Raw genomic sequence first — 12,544 nt, 5'->3', positions numbered from 1 at the left:
AGAGAGAGAGAGAGAGAGAGAGAGAGAGAGAGAGAGAATGAACATAAACTCCAATTTATGTTGGCTCAAGTCCCATTTGAGCCTAGGACTTGCCCTGGAATATGCTTAATATACAGAAATCAACCTGGTTAGAAAAACTGATTTTCTCTCCTAGAAGCTATTAACTAAAAATAGCTTCTCTTAAGGCTCAAGGATATATGTGAAAGAGACATTTCATATGTATAACATAACAACTACCTAGGTATAGTCTACTGTTTACTAAAACAAAAACCTCATATACTGAAATATTGGATAATTTGCCAAAGTCCCTCCTTGAGAACACAATACAGCAATATTGCCTTTGCCCCACCTGCTTTCTGTTTCAGAAAATAACGTTTATATTGCTTATTAAACACTATCTTAAACATGAAAAATCATGACATTCGCAACAAAACAGCAACAAAAAGGAATGTGGGTTTCTGAGTTCAAAGTCAGCCTGGTTAGCTACAGTATGAAAAGAGGTAAGGAAAGGGAGGAGAAGGAGAAAATAAATTAACTGAATTGTTTTGTTGCTTGGCATGGTGGCCCATGCCTTCAATCCTAGCACTCTGAAGCCAGGCATACCACTCTGATCTGCAAAGCAAATTCTATGATAGACAAGGCTGCTACACATAGAATCCCTGTCTTGGAATGTTCCCAGAGCTTAGCCCTGAGCTGGGTCCTCTCTGAAGTAGCTGAGGTCAGAAAAGTGGAAGGGAGAGGGAAGATTCAGTTCTGTAGAAAAATTAGATTGCTTTCTATAATAATGCTCATCTGTCTTGATTCTAAGTTACTTTGAAGCCAGAAGCTGCAGGCCTCTGGGTGAATTAGCATTTGTCATTAAACAACAGGGAAATAAGTAAAGGATTAACTGCTAGGGCTCCTTTCTCTCTTACCCAGAAATATCTCCTCTCTTTTGTCAGGTGGGAGGGAAGTTTTGAGCAATAAACTTTTCTTGATCCAGAAGAAAGTCATGCTCCCAAAAGAAAAAAACTTTTATACAAGCAGATATGCATAAAGTCACATTTATTCATATACATATATGCATATACATTCATATATCTTCATATAATCGTGTTGGGTGTAGCTACTTATTTCATATTTACATACATAACACACATACATAAATACTTAGATATGCATACGGAGGGAAAGTCCAAATGCCAGTGCAGAAAGAACTCACTCGTTCTGGATGAAAAGTAAGCTCCAATCTTTATTGTATAAAAGGTTTTCTTTTTATTGCTAAATGAACTAAACCCAAGTCTGAAAGAAAAATGTTTTGTGCTCTTTAGTAAGACTAAGTCTGAACTAGAAAATATCATCCTGAGTGAGGTAACTCAGTCACAAAAGAACACACATGGTATGCACTCACTGATAAGTAGATATTAGCACAAAAGCTCAGAATACTTAAGATACAATTCACAGAGCAAATGAAGCTCAAGAAGAAGGAAGACCAATGTGTGGGTGCTTCAATCCTTTTTGGAAGGGATAACAAAATACTCACGGGGTAAATACAGAGACAAAAAGTGGACCAGAGACTAAAGGAAAGACCATCCAGAGACTGCCCCACCTGAGATCCATCCCATAAACAGTCACAAAACATAGAAACTATTGAACAATAACGAGAAGAAGCCAGAAGTCTCAAACCAAACCAATGACTCATTACAATGAGCAATGCAAATAAAGCTGTATATGTAACACATGGAAGCTCCCATAGCAATAGGTTTGTTTGGGTTTTGGTTTGGGTCTTTTTTTTTTCTTTCTCAATATTTCCTTTTTTGGAGGTTCATCTCACATTGCTTTTAGATTTGTACATCACAATGTAAAGATGTAAGATCTGAAGAGTCCTACCATGAAATGATGAACAGCACTCAGGATTACAGCATGGGTCACACACCAGCCCTGCTGATGCCTCTTCCTTTGTGAGGCATGCTGTCTTCCCTGCTTGTTGGGCCTCCTCTTAGAAACTCTCCTTTCTTGTTTCTGAGGATTTCTCCTTAATGTTACCGAGGGATTATTGTTTTTGTTTTGGTTTGGTTTTTGTTTTTGTTTTTTTCAACATATGTTGTGCACTTGGATTTTCAATTTTAGCTTTTGAATGTTTACTAGTGTCAAGGATATTACTTTCCAAGAGTGCCGTGGACTGGACTCAGTGGGTCCCTCAACTCACAGGGAAACAGGGTCCCGGTATTCAGGTAGGCAAGGAGTCAGTGGGGTGACAAACAGACACTGGCACAGAGAGAGAGCTGTATCTGAATGTAATTTCTCAAAGCGAGCATCAGACTTATAATACCAAAGAAAACAAAGAAATTAGGAGACATATCAGCCAAGGTACATTGAGGTTACCGGATGCTTACTGACTCTATACACAAAACAGAGGAATGCATACATAAAGACTGGCAGGAACAAGGCAATATAACAACTGAGACAAAGTCAGTTCTATCTAAGGTCAGCTATATTCTTAGAAGCCAGGTGTGAGGTCTTCCGCTTCCGGGGCAAGGGCTTTCATGCACAAGCCATAGTTCTAATTAGGGAGTTTTGTTCTAGCTAACCTTCTCATGGATAAAGCAATACTCTAGTTCCTCCTTAAACCACAGCCCAGCACAAACATCTTCCTAAACCATTGTAAATTCTTGTATATAGGAGTGACTCAGCTGATAATCTAAGTGATTGTGTGGGGAACTTTCTTCTATGAAGTAATGTAGTCTACCATACATAACTACAATAAGAATTCTAAACTTACTTTGCTAAGCTTGCCCTGACATTTCTAACTCTATATAGTAGATAGAAATGCCAGATTTCTTTCACTATCTTTCTTACAATACTAGAGGTAATTCTGAATGTTATTGAATAGGTAACATTCTTACTGAATTCCAAGCCCAGGGTCAGCTCAAGAACTGCCTAGGACATTGGTGAAGGCCAGGAAGCAAAGTTCAATTTTGCTTAGGTATTAGACAAATCACTGCTTGAAGGCAACTATAATAAAACAATACTGAAAGGAAGCACACAGATCCATTCACTGATCAATGCAAGGACAGGTTTGGCACATTCTTCCTACAAGATGCCAAAGTTCCAGGAGACTAAGTTTCCGTGAAACTTTTTGCCTTGGGACTGTGTCCAAGCTTTTGGGCCTGTCACACAGTCTTTACTGGAGTGGGTATGGCATAAGAGGAGACTTTATGATTCTCTAATGAAAAGAAATTGCTTCTGCATCACTGCTTTGCTTAATATCTTTCTCAAGGTCCAGATATTCATGAGCACATGAACTTTTTTTTCTACAAATCTATGAACACAAATGGAAGTTTGATTTTGAAATATATATGTAGTTAAGTTTTGCAAAATATTTTGACTACTTCAATTCAAAGCCAAAAATTTCCATTTATAGCTTCTAGCTCTCCCCCTCAGATGGGTAGGGGGTTTCAAAAAACTCAACTTTTTGAATTTAACACTTATCCATTAATTGGTGTGGTTCTAAATTCTACCTTGCCACTGCAGTGTGGGAATACTATTTGGGCAGCTGAAACTTAGAAAAGTTAGACTGCATTTATTCTATGCAGTTGGAAACAAAACCTAAGATATGGGAGGCTGACATAGAATTCCGTGACTCCAATGCAACCACTCTCCACTGGAAAATGCTTACAGGTGTTGGGAATGAAGGGTCAGGTGTCCATGGGCCATTGATGAGGAGCCTGGGGTGGAGGGGGCTTCCAAATTCCTGGACATCCAGTCACTGCTGGGTGGCAAAAAGTTGGGAATGGAGTTAGGTCCACTGACTGAGAAACCTGGGCTAAGGGGTGGGGAACTCCAGCTTAGATCCTCAGTGATGCTGGTCCTGTTCCCCTGGTGGTTCATGATCTGTCAGTAAAGAAAGCCATGGGCCCATTGCTGAGAAAAAAAATGGAAAGGTGAGAATTCTGAAGGACATCTGGGTTATTTCCAGATTCTGAATATTATAAATAAGGCTGCTATGAACATAGTGGAGTATGTGTCCTTATTACATGTTGGAGCACCTTTTGAGTATATGCCAAGGAGTGCTATAACTGGGTCTTCAGGTACAACTATTTCCAATTTTCTGAGGAACTGCCAGGCTGATTTCCAGAGTGGTTGTACCAGCTTGCAATCCCATTAGCAATGGAGGAGTGTTCCTCTTTCTCCACATCCTCGCCAGGATCTACCATCACCTGAATTTTTTATCTTAGCCATTCTGACTGGTGGGACATAATCTCAGAGTTGTTTTGATTTTCATTTCCTTGATGATTAAGGATGTTGCCTTTTTGTCTTATTGACAGTATCTTTTGCCTTAAAGAAGCTTTGCAATTTTATGAGGTCCCATCTTTATCTTACAGTATAAGCCATTGCTATCCTGTTCAGGAATTTTTTCCCTATGTCCATATGTTCAAAGTTCTTCCCCACTTTCTTCTCTATAACTTTCAGTGTATCTGGTTTTATGTGGGGGTCCTTGATTCACTTGGACTTGCTTGTACAAGGAGATAAGAATGAATCGATTTGCATTTTTCTACCTGCTAACTGCCTGTTGAGCCAGCACCATTTGTAGAAAATGCTGTCTTTTTTCCCACTGGATGGTTTTAGCTCCTTTGTCAAAGATCAAGTGACCATAGGTATGTGGATTCATTTCTGGGTCTTCAATTCTATTCCACTGATCTACCTGCCAGTCATTGTACCAATACCATGAAGTTTTTATCACGATTGCTCTGTTGTACAGCTTGAGGTCAGGGATGGTGTTTCTACAAGAAGTTCTTTGATTATTGAGAATAGTTTTCCTAACCTTGGTTTTTCTGTTGTTCCAGATGAATTTTCCAATTGCTCTTTCTACATCTATGAGGAATTGAGTTGGAATTTTGATGGGAATTAAATTGAATCTATAGATTTCTTTTGGCAAGATCGCCATTTTTACTATAGTAATCCTGCCAATCCATGAGCATGGGAGATCTTTCTATCTTCTAAGATCTTCTTCTCTTTCTTTATTCACAGACTTGAAGTGCTTATCATACAAACCTTTGACTTCCTTAGTTACAGTCACATCAAAATATTTTATATTCTTTGTGACTATTGTGAAAGGTATTATTTCCCTAATTTCTGTCTCAGCCTGTTTATCCTTTGTGTAGAGGAAGGCCACTGATTTATTTGAGTTAAGGTTTTATTCAGGTACTTTGCTGAACTTGTTTATCAGGCTTAGGAGTTCTCTGGTAAAATTTTTGGTGTCACTTAAGTATACTATCATATCATATCATATCATCTCCGAATAGTGATATTTTGACTTCTTACTTTCCAATTTGTATCCCTTTGATCTCCTTTTGTTGTCTAATTGCTCTGGCTAGGACTTCAAGTACTATATTGAATAGGTAGGGAAAGAGTGGGCTTGCTGCATCTTTTTTATTAGCACACTACATACATGATATTTCTCCCTATAGTCAAAGTCCTGAGTTGTAGTAACATCACATCATCTTTTGAGGGCATTAATACAAAGCTCTAGTCTTGGAACTTTGATTTGCTTCTTGCTTATCCAACCCATTGTAACTCTTTTCTTCTAACAACCACCAAATGATATTTTTCAGGGAAGACTTCATTCACATGATTAGTATGTAAAACAATAACCTTGTAAATAATAATTAAATAAATAAGTAGAGTAAACATCACAGAGATTGGTGCCACACACCCACACCTTGATTTACCTAATCAAGAAAATATTCCCTACACATTGCTTGAGGATCATCTTTCATGTGACTCTTGATATCATTGAGAATACGATAGGATTGATGCACAAGGGAACTCCCCACAAGTATGACTGCACACAAATGACCTACATAGGACAAATCAGAAAAAATCCCTTGACTGAGAAGGGGAAATTGACAGAAAATCCCACTCCTAAACAAGAAGATATTTGTAATTGATACATTCTAGGAAGAAAAAGTGACCATTTTTTTCCAGTGAAGCACACTCTTATATTATATACACTGCTTAAACTTTTATGCACACAATTATGAAATGAACTATAAAAATCAATTCAGTTAGTTACAGGTATGAAAGATTTCTTCAAACAAACTTGACCTAATTTGCTTTACACCATTGACTCACAAGATACTGTTAAGTACATTCAAGTGGTTTGTGTGGTTTAAGGGTTAATCTCTCAAGAGAATGGACTGCAGTACAGGGAAATTCCTTTAGGATTTCTTGAGACATTATAACTGTGCTGTGTGATGGACATATCTAAGGCTGATGTTAGATCATCTTTACTTTTCACAATCTGAACTCCAACAAGATACTTATATATTCATGAACTCTGAGATCACCACCATGAAGTAACTCCTCCACTAAAAACTTGGTAAGCTCAAGGAAAAGAGGTGTCAACATTTCACTGAGGGATTTTTTTTATACTAAAAACAAATTAATTTCTCTGATTTTCTATAGTTTTTATCGTCTTAAATTTTAACACCTCCATAATATGCATAGCTCTTCTCATAAGTAAATTGCATCTGAAAGCAGAATAAGGCAAAGATATTCTGTGATTTTCTGACAAGATAACTTTGTATAGGAAAGATTACAAGTATTCTGTAATAGCATAGACCTACACATTAAACCTTATTTTTGCTTTTCTTAACTATAGGAATTGCATTTAGTTATTACAACAATGAAATTTCTGCTGACTACCTCTGGTTGCGTTCATTATGTAAAGAGAAACCCATTTTGAACATCAAATTAGTATGACTAGTCAATATATTCTACTGCAACATAAATCACATGAAATGGACCTTTAATGCAAAAAAAAATTAGTTTCGTAAATTTTCCTAGAATTTATATTTCTCTATCCAAATATTAAAAACTCATGTTTACTGGTAAGTTAGCTTTATTAGCTTATGTGCTGAAAAAAATCATATAACATTTTGAGGAACAAGGAAGATATAGAGAAGAAATACCTATTGCTTAAGCTGTTGACTTTGCATCTTTCCTTATATACTCTTCTTAAAGCAATAATCATGCGTACAAAGCAGAGTTCTCTCAAGATTGTAATTAGGATTCAGGAACAAGGGCACTGAACCCAGGCAATGAATCTAGGGTAGAATTAATTCAGGTGAATTTTGCTCACAGTTTTGATAAATCCTAATACAGCAAATTAGGTCAGCATGGCCTGAAAATCTGAATTAAACTTTTACTGAGTAGTGTTGCTACTAAAATGTTCCTTATCAGAGAGAGAGAGAGAGAGAGAGAGAGAGAGAGAGAGAGAGAGAGAGAGAGAGAGAGAGAGAGAGAGTTAGATATCTGGGGGGGGAAATCACAATGAGAATAAAGTTAGGAGAATGATTGTTATTTAAAGCAAACAAGAATGATAATCTAGGAACATTTCCTTCGTCGTTCTAAGGTGATTTAATTGAAGATGAATTGCTATACAGCCCTTAGGTTTTTTTTTTTTTGATATTTCACATCTCTACTATACATTAATTTAACATGAATTTTTTACTAAGGCCTCTTTAGTTCTTTACTTCTAAGACAAAGTCTCAAGCATTCCAGGCTAGACTTCAGTCACTCTGAGGCAGAGGGTGATCTTGACGTTCTGGTCTCTGTGACGGTACCTTATGAGTGCTCTATAGTCAAGCATAGACCATCATGCCTTCCTTCCTTCTGAGGCTCTGGGGATGGAATCTACGGTTTCATGTAGAATAAGCACTCATTCTACCAATTGACCTATATCTCATCATTCTATGATCCTTTTCTAAAATTTTTCTCCTACAAAACAACAAATAAAAATGTCATCTTCATATTGCATGATAATTGATTGAAGTGTATATTAAGAAACCAAAAATAAATTAACACTAGAATTATTTCTGGCCAATAAAATAAATTTGGGTACATTAAATCTACATGATATCTTTATATACATGTAAAACAATATTCTTTTTAAACCTTAAGTACACCCCAAGATTATTTAAAAGATCCTGGGAATTTCAACGATGTTGACTCTATAGGGATAAAAAGAATCCCAAAGTACAGAAAACATTATAGAGGCAGGGGGTAGAGTTTACAGAATGAAATATTCTACTACAGAAAATTATCATTATTATTTTATTACTATTTATTAAATGAGTAAATGGTCTGATCACAGTTTCCATCTGACATCCTGGTCCCTTGTAAACAAAGGAGCTGAAGATGACTGAAGAAAACTACTCCTTGACAACAGAGTTCATCCTCATAGGATTCTCAGATCACCCAGACTTGAAGATACTTCTGTTCCTGGTGTTCTCTGCCATCTATCTGGTCACCATGGTGGGGAATCTTGGGCTGGTGGCCATAATCTACATGGAGCCTCGTCTCCACACACCCATGTACATCTTTCTGGGCAACCTGGCTCTGATGGACTCCTGCTGCTCCTGTGCCATCACTCCCAAGATGCTAGAGAACTTCTTTTCTGTGGACAGAAGGATTTCTCTCTGTGAATGTATGGTACAGTTCTATTTTCTCTGTCTTGCTGAAACTGCAGACTCCTTTCTTCTGGCAGCAATGGCCTATGACCGCTATGTGGCCATATGCAAACCACTGCAGTACCACACCATGATGTCCACAAAGCTCTGCCTTCAAATGACCACAGGAGCCTACATAGCAGGAAACCTACATTCCATGATTCACATAGGGTTCTTGTTCAGGTTAACTTTCTGCAGGTCTCATGTAATCAAGCACTTCTTTTGTGATGTCCTTCCCCTATACAGACTCTCATGTGTTGACCCTTATATCAATGAACTGATGATGCTCATGGTTGCTGGTTCAGTTCAAACTTTTTCCATTACTATAGTCCTTATTTCTTATTTCTGCATCCTTTATACTATATTCACAATGAAGTCCAGAGAGGGAAGAAGCAAAGCTTTATCTACTTGTGCATCCCACTTTCTGTCTGTGTCAATATTCTATGGGTCTCTTCTCTACACATATATTCGACCAGGTTCTATCAAAGGAGGAGATGAAGCCATGCCTGTTGCTATTTTTTATACTCTGGTAATTCCTTTATTAAACCCCTTTATTTACAGTCTGAGAAATAAGGAAGTAATTAATGTGATTAAAAGAACAATAAACAAAGGATGATTTTATAATGTTGTAAAACAAGGATCTTCTCCCTTGGACAATTTATTTCCACTAGATATTATAATTCTCTATAACTACCTGTACGAAGAATGTTGAAAATGATAAAAGAAAAAACTGTAACTATTAAGCTGTTTGAATCGAATTATTTTGAATAGAAATATGCTGGTATAACATAATTCTTATATTTGAGGAACTGGAACCAATTTGAACTGCTAAGACTATTCATGAACATGACAGTTTTTGACATATCCAAAAAATTGAAGGAGAAAATTTAGTGTATATATAAAATAATCTTCACCTCAATAGTGTGAAATTTCTCATTTCCAAAATGTAACGAGTACAAGTCTCAGGAAGATGTCAAATTCCCAAATATAATTCCTTTATTTCAATCATACCATTGTTGGTCAACAAACTTACCGTTTGAAAGTGATGTTTGTTTCATCATACTTTAGCTCTTTAAGATACTATAAATATGAACATTCATTCACACAGTATATAATCTCTTATTAAGAGGATTTCACATTTGGCATATATAATCTCATCCTATGAAGATGACTATTTGTATTCTAAGGGCTTGTTAACATGCAGTTTAAAATGATGCTCTTTCTGGTGAAATTCCTAAAGACATTATATTTCAGGAAATTATTTAGTCAGCAATACATCATTCCATCTACTAAATATATTCATTAACAAAGCTTTTCTGTTATGCATACTCATTCTTTAGTTTGTGTCAATTAGGTAACGAAAAAACTGTCGCTAACTACTGGTATGTTCATAGCATAAATCTAAGACAGATATGTTATGTTCAAGTAACTCTTAAGGAAGGAAATTAGTGCGTTTAAACCATATTAAGTCTTCAAGCAAGTTTGAAAGTATAAATCAAAGATAACTTATTGTAAACATCTTATCTGCTAGGCACTATGTGAGATTTTAATGGCACATAGCAAGTAGTTGGTTACTTTTTAGTGGTTTTTTTTTTCTTAAATAAAAACTCATAGTTGGAAATACTGGATAGATTATCCAAGCTAATCCCAGCAAGTCCAATGATTCTGGTATCTGTATCAATACTGACCTTTTCTACATTTATATTTCATCCTCTACTAATTAGTATTAAATAATACCATAATTATACTGTAACTTAAAGATGAATAAAACAGGCTGGCAATGAAACAGAAGTTAGAATAGAGTCTAAGTTTATAAAAATGAGTGTGCCAGTGGTGGTGGTGAGCATGCACTGGGATAAAGTTAACCAAATGTCAGACACTGGGAGGGAGGTTTGGGACACAGGGTAGTAGTGGATCCTCTGAATTAAACTAAATTAAAATTATCAAGTATGGAGTCCTCCTAGAAGCACGGCACAATAGTTGTATCACTCAGGATATTGATCTGAAAATTGATCTAATGGGAACTAATTGGAATGACAAAAAAGGTTTTCAAGAATTCATATACTGAGAAATGGGAATGGAAGTTGAGAACAGTCAATGAAAGGGGATAAGTACTCACACATAAACAATATGTTATAGAGAAGTGAATCAAACATTGCCATTGTAGGAATATAAAATGAAGTCCCTTGCCTATTTCTATCTAAATCTGCCAATATTCCCACACACTTGCAGAACAATGCCCTGCATATTTATGCATTCGGTAGTCCAGAGTGCTTTCAGTTTCTTAACTAATATGGAACAGGTGTACTATTTTTGCTTTTGAATTCTTTTTATTTTTTAACTTTAAACTCTTATGTTGACTACTGACAAAGCTAACCACATATACAAAAGCTTATGTGGATGTGCATCACCATGAAGATTGAGGAGCTTTGAATTAGATCCATAGTTTGAATTATACTTCTTTTGTTTTTCAGATTATAATATAATCACGTTGTTTTCTCCTCCAATTTCTCCATTCAACTCCTACCATATACCCTCCTTGCACTCTTTTGAATTCATGACACCTTTTCTTTCATTAATTTTTGTTATTCCCTAATATAACCCACTTGATCTGTATAATGTTACTTCTATGTGTGCTTTCAGGGCTGACCATTGGTATTGGATGACATTGCTGTGTTCTTATTACTCAGAATAATATCCTCTCATTTTCCCTCCATTTCTTAATATTTCCAGAATGTTTGTTTTACATTTCTGTGTCACATGCCCCTAAACTGTTGCAATGCAAATAAATCCCAGATACCTGTTGACAATAGAAGAGTATTGTGATGAGAAAGGGGAATGGCAGCTCATGAAAAAATTCATCCTACTCACCATGGGAGAGTAGGAATAGTTTATTTGTTATACCATGGGGGGTGGGGCAATTAGCTGAAAGGTGTCAAAAGAATCCTAACAGCATAAAAGAAGTCTTCAGACTGGATGGTATCCCCAGTTGAAGAAGCATTTGTATGGTTAGGGTGGGTCACATTGCCTGATATTTTCCTCATGGAATTCTCTCCTGGAAATGGGTGCGAATTCAGTCCTAAAAGGATTACATAATCCCTTATGGATATACTTTCTGCTTCTATAATCTCCTCCATGCAAGTAACAGTCCTGGATGATCTGTGGAAGCAACCTTTGTGTCGGAGGTGGGGGGCTTTCTGTTTGGAGAGTGTAGGAACAAGTGATTTGGGGAATTTCCTAATGAGAGCAAGTCCCTTTCTTTTCTCTTAACAGTTTTCTCCTCTAAATATATCACTTACTTGGGGCCAGAGATCCATGAGGTGATTTCAGAAGTTTCTCTAAAATTTGCTAATGTCATTTTAAAGGAGATCCACAGAAAATGGGTCTATGGCTAATATCACTTATTGAGAGATCAGTTCAGATTCCAGCATTGACATCAAGTGGCTCACCAATGCCTCTAACTCCAGCCCCAAGAGACCTGATGACCCCTTCTGTGTGTATCTGCACACACATAGACAGACATAGCAAAAGATTAAAAATTTTAGAGAAGGGATCTTATTTTCACTGCATGTCATGGGAAAATGAATAAGATTCTACCACAGACTATTTCCACTTTTTCGTAAAAATTGACTAAGGCCATACTCACAGTTATGACTTTGAAAATTGTGTTCTTGGTTAGTATTAAATGTAATGGGCTTCCTTTTGGCACTTCATATCAGACTGTAGACTCCTACAAGCACTTCCTTGTCTGTTTCCCTGGTCCTTATTTCTACTTACATCCTCCAGCTTCCATTATTTCTCTTTCTACTTCCATAACTCATATGTGCTATTACCCTGCTCTCTTTTTTTTTTCATGGACATATTTCTAGTTTCACAACCTATATTCACACTGACTTCCACAAACATATATATATACTAGAAGCTAGTAACTACATAAGATAGAGAGCATGGGCTGTTAAATTTGTACCCTGCTACTTTGCTTAAAGCTTTCATCAGGCCTAAGAGTTTACTGGTGGAGGATTGAGTCTCTTATGTACCAAATCTTATCATCT

The 12,544-nt window shown here is 36.6% G+C and overlaps 1 protein-coding gene across 1 annotated transcript; it reads left to right on the top strand.

Annotated features, from left to right (window-relative positions):
• The first annotated feature begins 8,181 nt into the window (after nucleotides 1–8,181).
• Nucleotides 8,182–9,108, top strand: LOC110311884 (olfactory receptor 5K3-like). The gene has a single exon (XM_021185463.1). The coding sequence runs from the start codon at nucleotides 8,182–8,184 to the stop codon at nucleotides 9,106–9,108; it is 927 nt and encodes a 308-aa protein (XP_021041122.1).
• The last annotated feature ends 3,436 nt before the right edge of the window (nucleotides 9,109–12,544 follow it).

This window comes from Mus caroli, unplaced genomic scaffold, assembly GCF_978045245.1.
Source record: "Mus caroli unplaced genomic scaffold, Mus_caroli_1 scaffold_17, whole genome shotgun sequence".
In the NCBI taxonomy this organism is placed as follows: domain Eukaryota; kingdom Metazoa; phylum Chordata; class Mammalia; order Rodentia; family Muridae; genus Mus; species Mus caroli.
Note: the sequence above shows the minus strand (reverse complement) of the source record. Positions and strands in the feature narration are given on the sequence as shown.